The sequence below is a fragment of the Aotus nancymaae genome, unplaced genomic scaffold (assembly GCF_030222135.1).
Source record: "Aotus nancymaae isolate 86718 unplaced genomic scaffold, 86718_ANA_hifiasm-v0.15.2.pri h1tg000059l, whole genome shotgun sequence".
NCBI classification, from domain to species: Eukaryota; Metazoa; Chordata; class Mammalia; order Primates; family Aotidae; genus Aotus; species Aotus nancymaae.
The window spans coordinates 56,152,471-56,172,779 of NW_026988473.1; the positions used below are offsets into that span (position 1 = coordinate 56,152,471).

General features: G+C 48.5%; 2 protein-coding genes across 6 annotated transcripts in view; one reads left to right on the forward strand and one right to left on the reverse strand.

Annotated features, from left to right (window-relative positions):
* Positions 1-5,231, forward strand: part of LOC105720377 (leucine-rich repeat-containing protein 51) — a 28,186-nt gene extending 22,955 nt beyond the window's left edge. The window contains exons 5-7 of the mRNA XM_021675092.2: positions 1,691-1,965; positions 3,365-3,561; positions 4,056-5,231. Of these exons, the coding sequence (XP_021530767.1) occupies positions 1,691-1,965; positions 3,365-3,561; positions 4,056-4,376 (793 nt within the window). The 3' untranslated portion in view covers positions 4,377-5,231. The remainder of the gene's footprint in view (positions 1-1,690; positions 1,966-3,364; positions 3,562-4,055) is intronic.
* On the reverse strand, positions 5,057-9,367 carry LOC105720384 (anaphase-promoting complex subunit 15). Of its 5 annotated transcripts, none has more exons than XM_064365258.1 (6): positions 9,348-9,367; positions 6,881-6,965; positions 6,627-6,756; positions 6,029-6,088; positions 5,568-5,705; positions 5,057-5,420 (listed from the first exon to the last, which is right to left on the reverse strand). In XM_064365258.1, the coding sequence occupies exons 3-6, from the start codon at positions 6,744-6,746 to the stop codon at positions 5,361-5,363; spliced, it is 378 nt and encodes a 125-aa protein (XP_064221328.1). In that variant the 5' UTR covers positions 6,747-6,756; positions 6,881-6,965; positions 9,348-9,367; the 3' UTR covers positions 5,057-5,360. The 5 variants fall into 5 exon arrangements, with proteins under 5 accessions (XP_064221328.1, XP_064221327.1, XP_064221326.1 ...); XM_064365257.1 differs by lacking the exon at positions 9,348-9,367 and adding an exon at positions 8,443-8,583 and having other exon boundaries at positions 6,627-6,751; XM_064365256.1 differs by lacking the exon at positions 9,348-9,367 and adding an exon at positions 8,443-8,583.
* Between the last annotated feature and the right edge of the window lie 10,942 nt (positions 9,368-20,309).

Consider the following 20,309-nt stretch of genomic DNA (forward strand, 5'->3'; position numbering starts at 1 on the left):
CTGACTGATCTACTGGACTCTGCACATGTAGCCTGACACACTGTCTCCCCACCAGGTCTGCCTGCTGTCTTCAAGACTCAGTACAATGTCCTCCTGATTATCTTCTCTGACCCCATTCTCTGGACATGTCTAGCTCCCTATGCTTAATCCTCATCCAGTGTTGATTCATGCATTTATTGAATCAACAAATATTTGATGAGCATCTACTATGTGCCACAAACGGTTATATCTGGATATGCTGCAGTTCACAAAACAGCCAAAGTCCCCGTAGTCATGGAATATCCAATAGTGATCACACTACATTGTATTCTCTGTTCCTGGGTCAATCTCACCAACCAAACTTGGAGTTCCTGGAGCACAATAACAGATTCTGACTCTTACCTGTGACCCAAGGCATGGCATTGCTTACAGAAAACTTGCATATCAATGAGTATATTACAGTCACCCCATCACCTTGGCTCACATCATGCCCCATCTTCTGATCCAAGGGGTCGGAGAAGTCACCAAATCTAGTACCACTTATAACCCCTCAAATCAAGACCCTTAAGTTCTGTAAATCTTTTGAGGTTCCTAAAGGGTAGGAGGCAGCTCAAGCTCATCCCTGGGGCTGGTAACTTGAACTGCAGGTCTCAGGTGACAGCAGCAGCCTCAACATGAATAATGGAAAGCCAGTCCAGCCTCCTGCCTTAGGGTTATCCCCCGCAGCAGGCCCAGGACTCCCTCACCTGTCCTGTGCTCTGGTCTTCCCTAAGCAGGAGCCTCTAGCCCAGGTAAGCAGGGCCCTGGATTGTGGGTTCCCAAGCACACCAGTTCAAGCCCACTGCATCACTCACCTATTCACATCCATCCATAACTCTTACTTTCATTTTACTCCCCACCACCACCAGGGGCCTTGCAAGAAGGCCTGCAAGGAGGTCAGATCTGGATGAGGGAGAGAATGATCCAGGACTTGGGAGGAGAGGCCCATTCCCCATGGGGCCCTGGAGAGGAGAGCTGAGTAGAGGGAAAATGTGTGCTGTGTGTTATGTATATGTACACATTTGTGAAGGGAATTCTGAGACAGCACAGTGGAAGAGGGGAATACAAGGGAGAGGAGATAGGGCTGGAAAATTACAGAATCAAAGACTCCTCCCATCTGCAGGGAAGAGCAGGCAGGAGAGTCCTGGAGTGGGAAAGAGGACATTTCACCCTAACACCCTATGGAGTATTTTGATTGCCTTTTACTGAGGCAGAGCACAGTAATATTGAAGGTGTTTTTGACTGCAAATCTATGCTCTTGCTACACAGCAATGGTCAGAGGAGACCAGACAGGCAGGGGGCAGGGTTGGGGGAAGATATCCCAGAGAGGAACTAGTGAAAAGGGTCCTAAAGAAGGGGTGACTTCAGGGATAAAGCGAAACAAGTCAGGGGAAAAATGTGAAGATGGGAACAGGGGTTGGGACTGGGAAGAGGAGGTTTGGGGCTGGGTGCTGAAAATAGACAGTATGGAGTCCTTGAAAGTACACAGGCTTGGAATCATACTAACCTGGATTTAAATCCCAGTTCCACTGTGTGACTCTGGACAAAAAACTTAGCCTTTCTGAGCCGTGGTTTGTAAAATATAAGGACAATAACTGCTACTGGCAAAGGCTACACAAATAACAGGCAAATTGTGAGTGTGGGTTTCTCTCCCTACCTCCCTCCACCCCAGGGCCCAGGTAGGGACCATGTCCCCTGCCATTGCATTGGCCTTCCTGCCACTGGTGGTAACATTGCTGGTGCGGTACCGGCACTACTTCCGATTGCTGGTGCGCACGGTCTTGCTGCGAAGCCTCCGAGACTGCCTGTCAGGGCTGCAGATTGAGGAGCGGGCCTTCAGCTACGTACTCACCCATGCCCTGCCTGGTGACCCTGGCCACATCCTCACCACTCTGGACCACTGGAGCAGCCACTGCGAGTACTTGAGCCATATGGGGCCTGTCAAAGGTCAGTGTTCCCTAGCCTTCTGCTCCAGGAAGTACCCCTAAGTTTGTGAAGGAAGATTTGGGATCTGTTGCTGCTTTACTGGGTGAATTGGGCAAGTTCTTGGTCCTCTTAGGGTCTCTCTTTTTCTCATCTGGAAATGAGGAGCTTGGACGAAGTCATTTATTCAGCAAACATTTATTGCCACCTCTTTTGTATTAGGAATGTGCTAGGTGTCAGGGAGGAGGGTAGAGGCCACACAGATGAACAAGCCACAAATGCTGGCCTCAAAGGAAGCATAATACACAGTGGAATAACCATCTGAGCATATAACCCATAGCTTTGTAATGATCTATGTCCACATCTTTCTTCTCCACCATAGAGGCTTCCACATCCCATTTAGGGTAGCTGTCTGCCTGGATTTATCTCAATCCCAGCACAAGTGCTTTTAGGGTCTTATTTAAGAAATTTGGATGTGCAGTGGCTCATGCCTGTAATCCCAGCACTTTGAGAAGCTGAGGCAGGGGAATCACTTGAGCCCTGGAGTTCGAGACTAGCCTGGGCAACAAAGTGAGACCCCCATTTCTACAAAAAATTAAAAAATTAGCTGCGTGTGGTGGTGAGCAACTGTGATCCCAGCTACTTGGCAGGCTGAGGTGGGAGGATTGCCTGAGCCTGGGTGGTCGAGGCAGCAGTGAGCCGTGATCACAATACCACACTCCAGCCTGGGCAACAGAACAAGACCCAGTCTAAAAAACAAAAACAAGAAAACCCCCAGAAATTCATCCAATTCTAAGATCACAAATATATTCAATAAGCAATAAAAGGGGAATCGAACTAAAAATTCTAACAGACACTTTTCATAAATCTGAAAGATAGGGTGGTTGTTTCTGCCTGGGACCTCATAGAGAAAGCAACATTTGAACTGAGTCTGGAAGGATTAGTTTTGAGTTGGCCAGGCAGATGGAGATGGGGATGGGAAGGGCAACGCCAGCCACATACACAAATGTGGCATGAAGCAATGAGACAGCATGATGGATTTTGGGCAGTTGTTTGGAATGGCTGTGATACAGGCCATAGATGGGAAGTACTGAGAGATGAACCTGGAAAGGTAGGATAGGATAAGGTCCAAAGTCCTGAATGCCAGGCTGAGGATCCCAAGATCAATCCCAAAGGCCTTCAGCTCACAGGAGTCAAGGATTAATGGGGTCAGATTTGTTGGAAAGATTTCAGGGCTGGTGTGAAGACTACACTGGAGGAGATGGGGGGACCAGGAGGGTAGCTGGGGCTATGGTACAAGGGACAGATGAGACCCCAGCTGGTTGAGAACTGCAGTGAGGCAGGCGGGCATTTGAGATCTCTTTCTATCAGAGGCCCTGCATCCATCTCCCATGTCTTCTGCAACAGCCATCTCCCCCCATAGGTCAGATCCTGATGCGGCTGGTGGAGGAGAAGGCCCCTGCTTGTGTGCTGGAATTGGGAACCTACTGCGGATACTCTACCCTGCTTATTGCCCGAGCCCTGCCCCCTGGGGGTCGCCTTCTCACTGTGGAGCGGGACCCACGCACGGCAGCAGTGGCTGAAAAACTCATCCGCTTGGCCGGCTTTGATGAGCAAATGGTCAGCCTCCCATCTCCCCAACCAGATCTCTTCTCTGTCACTCCAGGCCTTGCTCTAGCCAGGCATCCCTTGTGAGGGACTCCCATCTAAGGAGAAGGAGCAGCTCCACTCTGGGGACTGTGATGCTGGATGGTGTGTGAGCTCCTGCTCTCCTGTCCCAAGTCATCTGCACATTTTCTGCTGGATGACAAAAGAAACAGCTAAGAGGAAGGTCTCTGGAACCCAGCAAATTTGAGTCCAACTCTTACTCTGCCTCTTCTTAACTATGTGACCTTAAGCAAAGCATGTATCCTCTGAACCTCAGCTTCTTCACAGGCAGAATGGAAATCACAATACTGATCCTGACTTCTTGGGGTCCGAGGTTAGAGGAAATGTGAGAACACTCATGGGGAGCTAAATCAGGACCTGGCATGAAGTAAGCCAGATCTTGGTGGGGTCTCCAGTGAGAGAACAATTCCCCTAACCCTCACGTCCAGCTCCTCCTACCCCTACAGGTGGAGCTCATCGTGGGCAGCTCAGAGGAGGTGATCCCGTGCTTACGTACCCAGCATCAGCTGAATCGGGCAGACCTGGTGTTCCTGGCACACCGGCCACGATGTTACCTGAGGGACCTGCAACTGCTGGAAGCCCATGCCCTACTGCCAGCAGGTGCCACTGTGTTGGCTGACCATGTGCTCTTCCCTGGTGCACCCCGCTTCTTGCAGTATGCTAAGAGCTGTGGCCATTACCGCTGCCGCCTCCACCACACTGGCCTTCCAGACTTCCCTGCCATTAAGGATGGCATAGCTCAGCTCACCTATGCTGGACCAGGCTGATGTCCAGGCCCAGGGGTACTTACTGATGTCCACTCCCACTCCCATCCCCACCCCCACCCAAGCAAGGACCTCAGAATATCCCCTCCTTTTCCTGTTTGGGCCCTGACACATGCTGAGTGTAGGGCTGGGGAGGCTCTCTTCTCACCTCTGACCCCTTTCAGCCTCTACACTCAGCTGAAGTGTCAACTTCTATCAGATTGCTTGGTCTCACTAGGCCCCCTCGTTCCAGAGAGAACCATGGACTGACAGCAAGAAGCCTGAGCTCCCAATCCAGCTCTGTCACTGATTTGCTGAGTGACTCCAAGGGAATCCTTGCCTTGCTCTGAGATTTAATCTTCTCTCTTAGATTTAACAGTAAGGAAGCTGGCTGGGAGAGCTCCAGGGGCCTCCGAGCACTTGGCCTCAGAAAGCCTCTCATCCTCAACCCATGCCATTCTGGGTGGGATCAGAGGAAGCAGCAGACAGTGAGTCAGAGGCCCTGCAGGAATAGCTGGATACACACTGGGACAGACGAAATGGCACAGAACCCTGGGCCCAGCGCCAGGAATGCCCTGGCCTTCCCCAACCCAGGCCCACATAGCCAATTAGGTTTGCCTGATACCCGTTGAGTGCCCTTTCCCCAAAGCCCAAGAGAAGATGCTGGACTCCTCTGGGCCCCACCAACAAATAGGGAATAGACATGGGGGGAAAATCACTCCTTTGTCTTTATTAAAGAAACTTAGAAAGAAACCAGACCTGGCAACCAAGGGGTGAGGTACTGGCCAGGAAGGTGAAGTGGGGCTCAGGCCCTGGGGATTTCAAGTGCAGACTGATGGCCTGGGAGGGGCCAAGGACACCAGATCCTGGCAGCAACTGAGGAGGTACCCAAGGGCACTTTCAGGCACTGGGGCCATCAGCTGGTTCTGTGGGCAGGGGTTGGGGGTTGGGATGCAGGGTAGGTTGGGCTGGCCTGGAATCTCCCTGAGGCCACCCTGCCTTGTCTACCTAGATCATCCACTGGTCCTGATCCTGTTCGTTGCCTTCCATGTCCACCTGGAGAGGAGGCTGGGTGTGGGTGGGGAGGGGCCTCAGCCAGCCTCAGCCCCAGATCCTGCCCTTGGCTGGATCCAGGGTTTCTGTACCCCTTGGGCATCAATCAGGTCAGGAGCAGGGGCCCAGGAACAGAGGCCCTCCCCTATACCCCTTGTCTACCTCATTGACCTCTCCATCATCAGGTGACTCATTGTAGTCATTCATCTCATCCATGTCCTGCATGTCCTCATCATCCTCTGAGTCCTCTTCACTATCCTCATCGTCTTCATCATCTTCTTCTTCCTCGTCATCATAGTGCTGGTGGACAGGAGAAAGCCTGTAAGCCCTACAGGCCTGCGTGAACCAGTTCAAGAATTGACCCACTTGGAGCCTCTCTCTAGGGCTAATGAATGACCACCCACCCCCCAACCCTGCCCTCCTCAAGTCTAGCAGGCTGGTGCATGTTCTGCAGGACCTTAGTGCTAGGCCCAGTGCCTACCCCTTCTATCTCCCCTTTTTTGGCCTTCACCCAGATCTGAGAACCACAACTGCTCCAGGTCAGAGACAGGACATTCAGAATTAGAGCAGACCTTCGGTCCACCCTGGGACCCACAAAGGCCCCACCTGCTGGAGCCACTCACCTCTGATGCTGGCTTGCCAATAGGAACCAGGTTGTTGTCTTTCTCTGCGATGCTTTGGAGCTGTGGGCAAAGGCATGGAGGAACAAGACCATAGCCCAAGTAGGGCAGGTCAGGGGCATGGGACTGGCCCATTCTACCCAGAAGAAGACCCACACTTGTCAGGGAGAAGCTTCCTTCCGGTTCTCAGGAAGATTCAATCTGTTTCTTGTCATCTGCCATTTATGAACTTGATCCAAATACTTAAACTCTCGGAGCCTTGGTTTTCTCATATAATTATGTTGAGGATGAAGTGAGAGACTTACCAGCCTAGAAAGTGTCATCTGCTAGATCCTAAATTAATAGTCAAGATTATTTCCTATGCTTTAGGGAAAAGAGCTTGGGCTGAGTATCAGCAGCCTGAGCTCTAATCTGGCCCAGAAGTCCCATGGTCCCCCTGTAAATTAGGGTACTACAAGATGAAAACCTTGGCTCCCTGGCTCCCAGACTGATTATTCCCAGCTCAGGGCGAAAGCTCTTCCTGGGCAGATCTCCACAGTCAGGCTCGGTCATGGCCCACTGAAGGGGATCTCTGTCTATGCTGTGCTAGGTGCTCACTCACCCAGGCCTGATGCTGCTGTTCCTGCTGCTGCAGCTCTGTCTCTTCCACACAGGGTCGATCCAGATTAAACCACAGTGTCTCAGTCACACGAGGGAAGAGTGAGGGGAACAAAGTGGACATGGCTCCTAGACTAAGGGAAAGGGTCAAGTGAATGTGTTTTGTTTTCTTTTCATTTTTATTTGGTTGTAATTTGATTTAGGGCTAGGGTAGAAGATACCAGGGAAGCAGCCCTCCCCACTAGGAATCAGACAGACCTGGGTTTGAGTCCTGGCTCCACCACTCACTAGCTCTTTGACCTTGGCTGAGTCACTTAACCTCTCTGGGCCTCAGTGTCTTCATCTGTAAAATGGGGATAATAACAATTATACCACCCTCAAAGTTATTCTGATAATTAAGTAAATAATGGATAAAGCTGTTTGCAGGCTGTTCAAGGAGGGAGGGGAATGGGAGTCAAGTGTAGGAATAGAAATCCAGAATGCAGACTGGCATTATGAAATTATACAAAATTAGAGGTAGCAGGGTTCTACTGAAGTTATCCCTACCTCTTCTATAGACTAAAACCTGCTCTTTGCCCCTTTATGATGGTTCATACCACACTTACCCAGTGTCAGAAATTTAGGACACTAACCACCTCTCTAATGAATCACAGCCAAATGTCGGGGTGGGGGGATTGTGGCATATGCAAGCGGGGTTCAGTAAGACAGTCTAGGAGGCATGAATAAGTGGATAAGTAAGTAGATGGAAGACTGAATGGATGAACTAACATATAAGAGTACAATCAGCTTTGATTGAAGGAGCCGACCAAGAGTGCCAGATAATCTGAATTAAACTGAGGACAGGCAAACTGAGGCCCAGCGACAGGTAGAGACTGGCTTTAGGTCACACAGTGAGTCGGGGTTTAGAATTCCCTGGTGAAAGGGATCCAGGCCAGCGCTAGAGATAAGCAGGAGAGGCCGGGCGCAGTGGCTCACGCCTGTAATCCCAGCACTTTGGGAGGCCGAGGCGGGTGGATCACAAGGTCAGGAGTTCGAGACCAGCCTGGCCAAGATGTTGAAACCCCGTCTCTACTAAAAAATACAAAAATTAGCTGGGCGCGGTGGCAGGCGCCCGTAATCTCAGCTACTCAGGCGGCTGAGGCAGGAGAATCGCTTGAACCTGGGAGGCGGAGGTTGCAGTGAGCTGAGATCGCGCCACTGCACTCCAGCCTGGGTGACAGAGTGAGACTCCGTCTCAAAAAAAAAAAAAAGAGAGATAAGCAGGAGAAAAGAATCGATGCCTGATCCTGCTTTTGTCCTAATTTATCTGACCAACCCAGGGCCAGCCGCTGCTCTTCCCTATATCTCAGCTTTCCAACCCTCGTAATAGGCACAAGGGCAAACACCCTCTTGTCCAAGAAGTACTGACAGGCCAGAGTTCTTGGCTCCGAAAGCCCAACCCACCGCCGCAAAGCCACCGCCCATTCTTTGCTTATTACGATAATGACCATGCAGTTGACCAACAGAAAGAAAGTAGGGGCGGGACTCAGACAGAAATTTGGCCTCATAGGGTTGCTAAACGCTAAAAAAGCGGGGCCTGGATAGGACCAATTAACTGAAAGAAATCCTGGGTGACAGGAAGTGACACCAATGAATGACGGATCTTGTGTGACGGGGTGGGGCTTAGTCTCGAGGAAGCGGCCAATGAGCTGGAGATCTTTACGGGTTAAGGACTCTGAATATGGAGCTCCAGAAGAGTCGGGTCAAAGGAAATGGGTTTCTCTGGGGTAAGAAGGAATGAAGGGGCAAGGAGACGGCCGCAGCCTTCCTTCTGTACTTACCGCGCGGGGAGGCGACCGCCGGCGGCGACCCGGAAGCGCTTCACCCAGCCTGAACGGAAGAACCCACCAGAATCCGGGACTCGCCAAACGCATGCGTCCTTCGTTTCCTTTTGTTTTCCCCGCTCCCGCCCACTAAACCGGATGTGACGTTAACATACCTTAGTCTTATTGTTAGGGAAGGAAGTGTGCAGTGCCTATTTATCTGCCCCGCCTTGAGTCTCAGCCAATCGGCCTCTCCATCTTGGCCCCGCCCCGACAGCTCCATTTAATCCCTGCCCCTTTGTTCCCAGACACCTTTTGCTTGTTAACCCGTTCTGAAGAAGAACTGACAGCAACTTCTTAGTACGAGGGCCGTTTGTCCTACTGCATCCCAGGAAAACTAATCTGTTTCTACCCCAGAATCGCTGGTTGATATTATGCCCCTCCTGTCTGTGGTCTCTCAGCTTCAGCTTCCCATTTGAGCACATTCATTCTTTTTCAATTTTTGCTCCGAACAAAAATATTTGAGTTCAACTATTACTATATTTCAGGCTGTCCTGGAAACTGGGGATAAATCTATGAATATGGTCGCTGCCCTGGAAGACCTCACAGTCCCGGGAAGCCAAACCCTGCAGACTTGCAGTGGACTCACTGGTCTCTTAAGGTTGCCTGTTGAGTTCTCTCTGATAATGGAGATTATGTACAGACTTGAATGACAGCCTCAGGCACAGCATTCTACTGCTGGAGGAATCAGCTTCCCTCAGGCTTGGGCCAGGACCCCTTAGGGGTCAGCCTCTTCACCTCTCCCATTCCTTTGCTGACGCCTCTGTTCTAGTAACCTCTGACTCAGCTTCCCCTTTAGAGATACTCATGCTTTCTGGCAACAGGTCCTTCAAACCCAATTCCTATTTAGCTCCATCACTTACCAGCCTCTTTCAGGGCTAGCAGGCATCCACAGTTCCAGTACTGTCCTGACCAGATGTGTGGGTTTGGGGAAGTCCTTTTCCTCTTTCTGGACTCAGTTTCTTCATCAACCAGCATCATCTCTCCCCAGCCTCTTCCTTTTATCCTGGGCTGATATGAAGACTGGATAAGAATTGTTCAAGAGGTCGTGTACTGTGCATACTGAATGTGATTATATTGCCAAGTAGCACTGCTTCTTATAAAATTTTTCATTAAAGAGTAAACTTTGCCTCTTGGAAATGACTACCTTTTTCATTCATTCAACAAATACCTATTGAGTGCCTTAGTATATGTCTATCACTATGGTTAGTAGTGGGTATACAGGGGTAAACAAAACATCAAAAAAGTTCCTCTTTTCATGCAGCTTTCATTCTGAGAGATGTAAACAATAAAGAACATAGATAAATAAAATATGTAGTTTTAAGATTTCAGTAAATACTGATGAGAAAAAATAAATCTGAAAAGTGGAAATAAAATGTTTGCAGGGGAGGTGTTTTATTTTAGACTGGGGAGCCATGGAAGTCACTGGGAAGGTGACTTCTGAGTAAAGGTCTGAAGGAGGAGAGAGCCTTCTGATTTCAGGGAGAGAGAATACAAGTGCAGAGGGCCTATAATGGCCTTGAGCATAGTGTCCTCTGGCATCTTTTTCTTACAGGATTCCTACCTCAGGCGCCATTTGCCCCTGTCCTTCTTGATAACTCTGCCTGCTGGAAATTCCCTAGTAACAGAGTTTCTTTTCAAGGTCATCAGCCAGGTTCAGTAAGTCATGACAACTGGTTAGTTGGTGACATTTACTGAGTGCCAGCTGAGTGCCAGACACCTTTCTAGGCCCTGGGGACAAAGGGGAAGTAGAAATAATTCCTGCCCAGGAGAAAAATAGAGTATAGTGAGAACTAAGACAATTATAGATAATTTTAGAGGAGGGTAATAAATGTTAAAATCAATGTAGAGAACATAGAGGAGGGAGAGATGACTGAGTTCTGGACAAACTAAGTTTAGACTTTTGTTCCAGAAAAGAAAACATTTGACTGGGCCTTGAGGGACGAGTAGACGTTAAGCTCACTGGTAGATGTGGGAAAAGAGGGTGTACAAAGAGGCATATTTCATTCAAGGGCATGTTTGGAGAACATTGAGAATCTAGGTAGAACTAGATGTGTGGAGTGGAAAGAGATGAGAAAGAATGATAGGGGACCAGATAGGGAAGGTCTTTGGTAGCCCTATATGGAGTGTGTGGGATGGGAGCCGGGCATATTGGGTCTCACCTTTGTCTTATTGCTGACTTGCTGGGGACCCCAGGTAGATGACTCCTCATTCACAAGCTTCCATGTTCTCTAACATAATAACCTAACCATGTCACCAGCTCTGATGTAAATCCCTGGAAGGGATTCCCTTAGCTTGGCCCTTTCTGTTCTTAGATTTTTACCTATGCCTTATTTGTGATTTATACAAACCAGGGCCTAGGAACAGAAAGCAAGGGCAGGATGGGGATTTCTCAATAGAAATCAAGAAATCCAGAGCCCAGAGGCTGCAGATGGAAACAATGACTCTATGCAGAGAATTCTCTAGGATCCAGGAAGGGCCAAAGTTGAATGGTGTGAATTCAGTGCTAGTGAGAGCTGCTTACTCATTCTTTCCAGAAGCCTTGAGGAGTATGGCTGGCCTTGGTAGGGGACAGAGGAGAATGTCACAATCACAGTCGCTATCTTTCATACATACGGAGGGATGGTTGGTCTCCATAGGGTTTTCCCACTCCTGGTCTCTACTTATCCTTAGCCCAGCTCTGGGAATTCTGCCCTCATTTAGCAGATAAGGAACCTGAGGTTTAGAAAAGTAAAGCAGCTTGTCTGAGCTGAAGCTACAACTCAAGAATGTCAATCTTGCATTGTTCCACAAAGCTTCACTATGAGCTGGTATGTGCTTGCTGATGAGGAATCCGATCCGAGTCCTAGTCCTCTGCAACTACCCAGTCTGGTGTGGGTACCAGCCTAAGGCAAGTCATTAGACCCTGGAAGCCAGATCTCTGTGTGATTCATTTCTATTTCCCTGACACCTTGCACAGTGTCTAGCACAGAGTAGCCACTCAACAAATGTTTATGTAAGATGGATTTGTTTCCTTGAGTCTAATGGAATTGTAGTTCACATGGTAAATAATATAACAGAGAAAACTGGGAATATTAAAAAGAGAAGAGCAGCATGGGAGGGGAGGTGGAGAAGGCTCCTCAGAGGAGATGAGACCTTGCAAGAGGAGTCAGGAAAGAACATTCTAGTCAAGAGCAGACAGCATGTGCAGAAGTGCAGAGCCCTGAAAGGGTGTGGTGTGCCCAGGACAGGGTGTTGACCGAGGGCCTGTTGTGTGGCCATCTTGGTGATGGGCACAGTGAACCAAACAGGACCAGGAGACAGTACCCTGTGCTCAAAGGATAATGCACACCCTTGGAGGAGGACAGGGACATGTTGGGACAGGCTTCCTTGAGAAGGGTAGACTTCAGCTGGGTCTTGAAGGATGTGCCAGAGTTAGAGTCAGAGAGGAAGAAAGAGGAAACCTCCCAAGTGGGAGGGGCCTCCCTAGGCAGGGCTGTGGTATGGAGGAAAGAGGAGAAGGCACAGGCGGGAGAGCACGGTGTGTGGAAGGCAGGCTGGTCGGGTGGGAGGGGATGGCGAGCTCCACTTGGGTGGGCTGGCCGAGGGAATGCACCTTAGCCTCGGGTATAAGGCTTGTTCTGCCTCATGGTCACTCAGCACCTCATTTATTTCCTGTCATTGTGGCCTCTCTAGACCTGACTCTGACTTTGGGATGGATAGATGAGTTGGAAGGGATCTCTGTGGGTTATATTCCAGTTCCCTAGAAAGCCAGCCCCAGGAGAGGTGCTCCAGCCAGGTCCCCATTCCCATGGTGATTTTGCATATATTTGCTTACCACAAATGTATGGTAAGGTTTCTTCACTAAGGTTTAATAGGCTAAGGTTTCTCCTTACTTTGACTAAAGCAAATAGACACAAAGTTTGAAGAGAGGCCCTCTGCGTCGGAGGCAAAGGCTGAGGAGACACAGACCTACACACACACACACACACACACACACACACACACAATCATGCAGAGGTGGTAGGCAGAATGAAGGCTCCCCAGAGATACCCCTGTCCTAATCCTATGGTGTCTATCTTACATGGCAAAAGGGACTTTGCAGATGTGATTAAAGTTAAGGACTTTGACATGGGGGATTATCCAACTGTGCCCAATCTATTTACACGAATCCTTAAAATCAGATAAGCTTTCCTAGCTGTGGCCAGAAAACAAGACATGACAAAGGAAGAAGCATCAGAGAGATGCTACATTGCTGACTTTGAAGATGGAGGAGGGGGCCATGAGCCAGAGAACACAGGTGGCCTTTAGAAGCTGGAAAAGGAAAGGAAACCTATTCTCTCCTACAGCCTCCAGAAAGGAACAAAGACCTGCTGACACCCTAATTTTAGCCCGGTGAGACCCATGTTACACTTGTAACCTACAGAACTGTAAGTTAATAAGCTTGTGTTGTTTGATGGGCGCAGTGGCATATTCCTGTAGTCCCAGCTCCTTGGGCGGCTGAGGGTGGAATGTTACCGGATGGTGCCCTGCAGCTCCAGGCTTTCGGTATCCCAAACAAAGAATTAGACGAGACACGTACAGATAGCAAAGCAAAGCGACAAAAGCTTAATAAGCACAGTATTACGCTCTCAGAGGGGGAGAGTGGACTGACCTCTGGGAGATGAGATCAACATTAGTTTGGTGCACTCTGGGTCTGTGTGTGTGTGTGTGTGTGTGTGTGTGTGTCTGTGTGTGTTTCTTCTCTTCCCAAGGCTGCCTAATCTCTAGCCAGTGTCTGCCTTTTTGACTGATAGATGTGTTGCTTAGTTACTTTGGCCCTTGTGTGTCACCTCCATCCCATAATTTTAAGTACATGCATGATATGCAGTCTATATGCATGAGCTTTAATGAGCTGATTACCATACGGGGTCATGTTAAGTTTACTTTTTCTCTTTTTTTTTTTTTTTTTTGAGACGGAGTTTCATTCTTGTTACCCAGGCTGGAGTGCAATGGTGCGATCTCGGCTCACCGCAACCTCCGCCTCCTGGGTTCAGGCAATTCTCCTGCCTCAGCCTCCTAAGTAGCTGGGATTACAGGCACGCGCCACCATGCCCAGCTAATTTTTTGTATTTTTAGTAGAGACGGGGTTTCACCAGGTTGACCAGGATGGTCTCGATCTCTTGACCTCGTGATCCACCCGCCTCGGCCTCCCAAAGTGCTGGGATTACAGGCGTGAGCCACCGCGCCCGGCCCACTTTTTGTCTTTAATGTGCATGTCCATCTCTGAGGAACTGTCTCTGACAAGTTTTGTCTGGATTTAGCCTGCATGGGTTTTTTTTCCTCACTTTTGTTTTTGGCTGTTCTGCTTCTTATCTCACTTCTTGCTCACCTGCACTTTCACCTTGCTTCTGCTCCCTGCTTTTACTCATTCTTTTTTTTTTTGAGACAGAATTTCACTCTTCTTGCCCAGGCTGGAGTGCAATGGAGCAATCTTGGCTCACCGCAACCTCTACCTCCTAGTTTCAAGCGATTCTCCTGCCTCAGCCTCCTGAGTAGCTGGGATTACAGTCACATGCCACCATGCCCAGCTAATTTTGTATTTTTAGTAGAGACGGGGTTTTTCCATGTTGGTCAGGCTGGTCTTGAACTCCCAACCTTAGGTGATCTGCCTACCTCAGCCTCCCAAAGTGCTAGGATTACAGGCGTAAGCCACCGTGCCCGGCCTTGCTTTTACTCATTCTGCCTTTCATCCAACTTTTAATTCCATTTGCTATTCTCCTGCCATATTTTCCCTCTTCTCTCGCCTCAGGAGGATCTCTTGAGCCCAGGAGTTTGGGACCAGCCTGGGCAACAGAGTGAGACCTTGTCTCAAAAATAAATCAATTAATTAAGAAATTAATTTGTGTTGTTTTAAGTCACTTAGCTTGTGGTAGTATGTTATGGCATCCACAGAAAACGAATGCACAGGCATACACATATATCCTCCCACCCCGACAATGAATCACAGTCATACAGGCTCAGGCAGACACAGGCAGGGAGACCCAGGGACGTCAGCCGGCCCTACATGGGGGTTGGGGAGGAATGAAGCTTCAGGTGCGTGCTGTGTGGTGGGGTGGTAAGGACTGCTCCTTGGCTGTTGTGGAGAAACTTTGACCACATTTCTCAATCTTACCTTTGCTTCCTCTCAGTCTTTACATCATACTTTAGCAACCCTTACACCAACATTTTGCGCTACACACTGTTGCGAATACATGCCTTGCACCTTGCAGACTATACTGATGAAATAGCCAGTCATGAAAAGACAAATACTGTAGGATTCCACTTTTCTGAGGTTCCTGGAGAAGTCAAATTCAGAGACGGAAAGTAGAATAGTGGTTGCCAGGGGCTTGGGGAGTAGGTAGTTAATACCATTTTGTTTTTTTGTTTGTTTTTACAGATATCCTGTTTTTGCTTAAAGAGCTATTACCGTTGACTCATGAACAGCACAGGTATGAACTGCGTGGGTCCACTAATATGTGGATTGTTTTCAGTCAATCACAGATAAAAAATACAGTATTCAGAGGATGCAAAACTCACATACACGAAGGGCAGGACATCAGGATGCATGGATTTGGGTATGGGGGTCTTCTGGAACCAATCCCCTACATCTATTGAGGGAGGGTTGTATTTAATGGATACAGTTTCAGCTGGGGAAGATGGAAAGCATTCTGGATGAGGCTGGTCATGGTGGCTAATGCCTGTAATCCCAGCATTTTGGGAGGCCAAGGTGGGAGGCTTACTTGAGTGCAGGAGTTTGAGACCAGCCTGGACAACATGGTGAAACCCCGTCTCTACCAAAAATACAAAAATTAGCCAGGTATAGTGGTGTGTGCCTGTGGTCCCAGCTACTTGGGAGGCTGAGGTTGGGGGATTGTTTAAGCCCTGGAGGTAGAGGTTGCAGTGAGCCAAGATGGTGTTGTTGCACTCTAGCCTGCATGATAGAGCAAGACCCTGTCTAAAAAAAAAAAAAAAAGAATTCTGGATGGATTCACAACAATGTGAATGTACTTAATGTAAGTGTACTCAACTGGACATGTAAAAATTGTTAAAATGATAATTTTTATTATATGTATGTTGCCACAATAAAGAAAAGCCAAATCAATTTGTCGAGTAGGCACCATTTTGGAGAATGGGTTCAGGGGAGCCTCCAGTCAACCTTCCCACACTGCAGTGCAGCTGGAAACTCCATAATGGTTCTCTGATACCTCCTGCCACTCCCACCCAGTGCCACATATCTCCATCTCCATGCCCTACTCCAGTCCAGAGCCATCTCCTATCACCTGGGCTACTGCAATAACCGGCTAGCTTCCCGCCATACCACTTCCTGCCATGGCTGGAAGATCATACATGAACTTCATGCATGGCTGCCTAAAACCTTTCCCTGGCTTCTCATTGCTTTTAGCCTGTGAGTTGAAGTCCTTGCCAGGCAAGATCTGGCCCTGCCTTCCTGTCCACCCTCATCTAGAGCCAACCTCCTCCTTGCTTTCTGCACCCCAACTATACTCCAACAGTCTCACAGGTCTTCAGACACACCAAAAGATATTCTGCCTCAGGGCCTTTGCACGATGCTTCCATTGTCTGGGACGCTGTCCCCCTTCTTTACCGGCCAGTTCCCTCCCTTTTGGATTCAGAGAGGTCCCCGCTGCAGTCCCCAAATCAGATTAGCTCGGGTGCAAGGAGCACTCTTCCACAGTATCTTCTCTTTTTCTCACAGCACCTCACCTAATATATACACTCACGCACACGTTTATTTTTGGTGACATAATCCAAAAGACATTTGGATTGTTTCCACTTTTTGGCTATTGCAAATAGTACTGCTATAAAATGGCGACCCACCCCTCCCCAAGCCCCTGGAACCCACCATTCTACTTAGTCTCTATGAATTTTGGCTACTCTAGGTACCTTATGTAAATGGAATCATACAGTACTTTTCTTTTTGTAATTGGCTTATTTCACTTAGCATAATGTCTTCAAGGTTCACCTATGAAGCTTTTGTTGCATGTGTCAGAATTTTCTTCCTTTTTAAGGCTGAATAATAGTCATTTGTACATATCACATGTTGCATATCCAATCAGTTTGTGATAGACATTTGGATTGTTTCCACTTTTTGGCTATTGCGAATAGTACTGCTATAAAAATGGTTAAACAAATACCACCTATTTTAACTATACATCTAATTGTGTGTTTATTCATTTAAATTGTGCCTCTCTTCCTCATCTCTGGGCATCACAAGTGTTCACCAGCATAGTCTCAGCACCAAGCACAGAAACTGGGAATTAGTAGATGTTCAGTAAATAGCTGTTGAATGAATAAATGAGACACCAAAATGTATCTACTAGACACACACAGTGTCTGTAGTATGCAAGGAAGAGCAGAGGACTTGAATCTGGGGCCCAGCTCGTTGATTCCTCATTGCATGTTCTGACCTTGACCAAGGTCCTTCACCTTTGTAAACCAGTGTCTGAGACAAGTCTCTCTCTCTCTCTTTTTTTTTTTGGAGACAGATTTTCGCTCTTGTTACCCAGGCTGGAGTGCAATGGCGTAATCTCGGCTCACCGCAACCTCCGCCTCCTGGGTTCAAGCAATTCTCCTGCCTCAGCCTCCCGAGTAGCTGAGACTATAGGCTGTGCCACCATGCCCAGCTAATTTTTGTATTTTTACTAGAGACGGGGTTTCACCATGTTGACCAGGATGGTCTCGATCTCTTGACCTCGTTATCCACCTGCCTCGGCCTGCCAAAGTGCTGGGATTATAGGCATGAGCCACTGCTCCCGGCCGAAACAAGTCTCAATCAATTTAGGAAGTTTGTTTTGCCAAGGCTAAGGATGCACCCATAACACAGCCTCAGGGGGTCCTGACAACATGTGCCCAAGGTGGTTGGGACACAGCTTGCTTTTATAGATTTTAGGGAATCGTGAGACATCAATTAATATATGTAAGATGTACATTGGTTCAGTCTGGAAGAGCAGAAAAACTCAAAGTGGAGTGGGGGGCTTCCTGGTCATAGGTAGATAAGAGACAACTGATTGCATTCTTTTGAGTTTCTGATTAGCCTTTCCAAAGGAAGCAACAACATATGATATGCATTTATCTCAGTGAGCAGAGGGATGACTCTGAGTTCTGTCCTTTGTCCACATTATGAGGAAGGCATGCATTTTTTTTTCTTTCTAATGTTAGTAGCTGTCTTTTCTTGGAATAGAATGTGAGACAGGTTTGCCCTAAGCAGTTCCCCACTTGACTTTACCCTTAGTAATTGACTTGCTCTTAGTAATTTTGGGGTCCTGAGATTTATTTTCCTTTCACACCTTCAAACCTAGTTTCCCGATGTGTAATGTAGGGGTACCATCTGCCCCGCAGGGTTCTTATCAGGGTCAAACGAAATAATACATGTGATGGGGTTCAGCTTCTGATCCAAGGAACTGTGCAGTGACCTAAGCTAGAGGCCTTGGTCTAAGTACCGAGGGAGAGAGGAGGCTCTAACTGGGGGAGCTAACTGACTGGATTCTAATCCAGCTCCAAGGTCTATTACCCATCCTCTGGGGACCTTGGCTCTGTATTCATTTCCTATAGCTGCTGTAACAAATTACTACAAACTTCCTGGCTTAAGCAACACAGATTTGTTCTCTTTCAATTCTGGAGGTCAGAAGTCATAAATCAAGGTGTCAGCAGGACTACATTTCTTCTGGAAGCATCCAAGAACAATCAATTTCTTTGTCTTTTCCAGCTTCCAGAGGCCACCTACATGCCTGGGCTGGTGGCCCTGCTTCCTTGCATCACTCTAACCTCTTGCTTCTACCTTTATGTGTCCTACTCTCTCTGAGCTCCTGCCTCCCTCCCATAAGGATTACATGGAGCCCATCCAGAAAATCTGGGATCATCTCCCCATCTCAAGATCTAGTTCTTATTCACATCTGCAAAGCCCCTTTTGCCATATAAAGTAACATTCAGGTGTTCCAGAGATTAGGACATGGACCCAGGTGCCATCTCTCTCACATGTGGACCTCAGTTTACACTTTAGGAAAATAAAAGCATTGGTCCTGCCCTGTCCTCCCTGTCACCCCTGCTCTGTGGAGCTCTCCACAAGGCAGGAGTATTGGGTGGAGACCAGAGGGCTGGGTCCTGCCTGCTCAACCTCCCTAGCCTCCAAATTCTGACAATCTTGTCACTGGTAGTTATAGCCCCAGGGCCTGGCTATTTCTCAACCCATGTCCCAATGCTCCACCATTCCCTTCCGTTTCCTGAGTGGTTCTGATGCAGGACTTTTTATTGGGCCCTTCGCTGGACTCACAAGAGGGTGCTCTGTTTATTCAGTCCGCCACACTCAACCCCTTGCAGGAGGGAGCACATGAGTGAGTGAGGGTGGGATCCAGTTGACTGTTACAGGTGCTGGCAGCAGCAAGCTCTATGAAGGACCTGCAGCCAGTCCAGGTGCGAGTGAGCAAGTGCAGGATCCAGCCAGTTGCTCTGGGCGCTGGCAGGAGCAATCTCCATGTAGGGCCTGCGGCAGTGCCCAGGTGGGGGTGCCTGCAACCCCAAAGCCCCAGAGTGGGTGTTACAGTTCTCTCCTAGTTCTGCTGTCTACAGATGGTGGTGTGTTAGCAGCTCAGTTGGCCCCTTACCTCATCACATGGGGTGGTTGCCTTCTGCCAGCAAGGGCAAAGGGCCAGTGTGACAGCCTTTCTGGGTACCCACACTCAGTGGGTCCTGAGCCCTTGCCTGGTGTCCAAGAAGAATGAGGTTGTGCAGACAATTGAAGGATGGTGAAGGTGGAGAATTTTATTAAGCAATGAAAACAGCTCTCAGTGGAAAGGGGAGCTGTAGAGGGGACGGGAAGGGCCAGCCATCTTCCCCGGAAGTCAGGCCATCTTTTCTGTAGTCCAGGGTCAAACGAAACAATATATGTAATGGGGTTCAGCTTCTGACCCAAGGAACTGCATAGAAGGCTGTGACACTGGCCCTTTGCCCTTGCTGGCAGAGGGCAACCACCCCATGCAACAAGACAAGGGGCCAACTGAGCTGCTAACACACCAGCGCATCTCTTCCCAGAAGTCCAGTTGTCTCCTCAAAGTTTGGCCATCTTTCCCTCTACTGACTGAGTCTGGGGTCTTTATATGCACAGGATGGGGAGTACATGCTGATTGGTGAGTATGCAAAATAGGTTAAAGTGAAGACACCACTCAAAGGTGGGCACGACAGTGTAGAAAACCAATTAGGAAAGGGTAATTATATGTAAAATAGGTGAAGAGGGCATCAATCAGAGGAAAGCATGACAAACAGGAAGACAAGCTCTCAATCTGGTCTGAGGATTTAACTTGTAGCTTGGCTTTCAGGATTTAAACTGGCTTCAGCTTGGATGTGGGGTTTTACCAGGGACCTGTCCCTATTTGCCTAGGCATTTGGCTGCCCCTGTCCCTCTCATTTCCCCCTCTGAAGAGGTACAACTACCTGTTGTTAGAATAGGGACAAAGACAATATTAACTGCTTCCTGCTGACAGGCGGTGCTGTTTTGGGCAAACAGCAATCAGAGCTCCCTCAGAGGCCTATTTAAAGGTCCCGGTTAAAGAGAGCCATTATTCAAGGCTCTGGTTACATCACTGTTTGGAGTCTGATGGCCTCTAAGTGAGAAGAAACAATTTGGGTTATTAGATGACATGTATCAAAATGGTACAAGGGGTTAAGGACAGCTCAAAAATCCCAAGGCTGCTGACATGCTCAGGTAACTAGTGGCTATAGTTATGCCTGCTAAGGTTTGGGTAATGGGGCTTGGCTTTGGTTAGGTCCCTTGGTCTCATTTTTTCAAAGAAACCTCTGGATTATAAGCACCC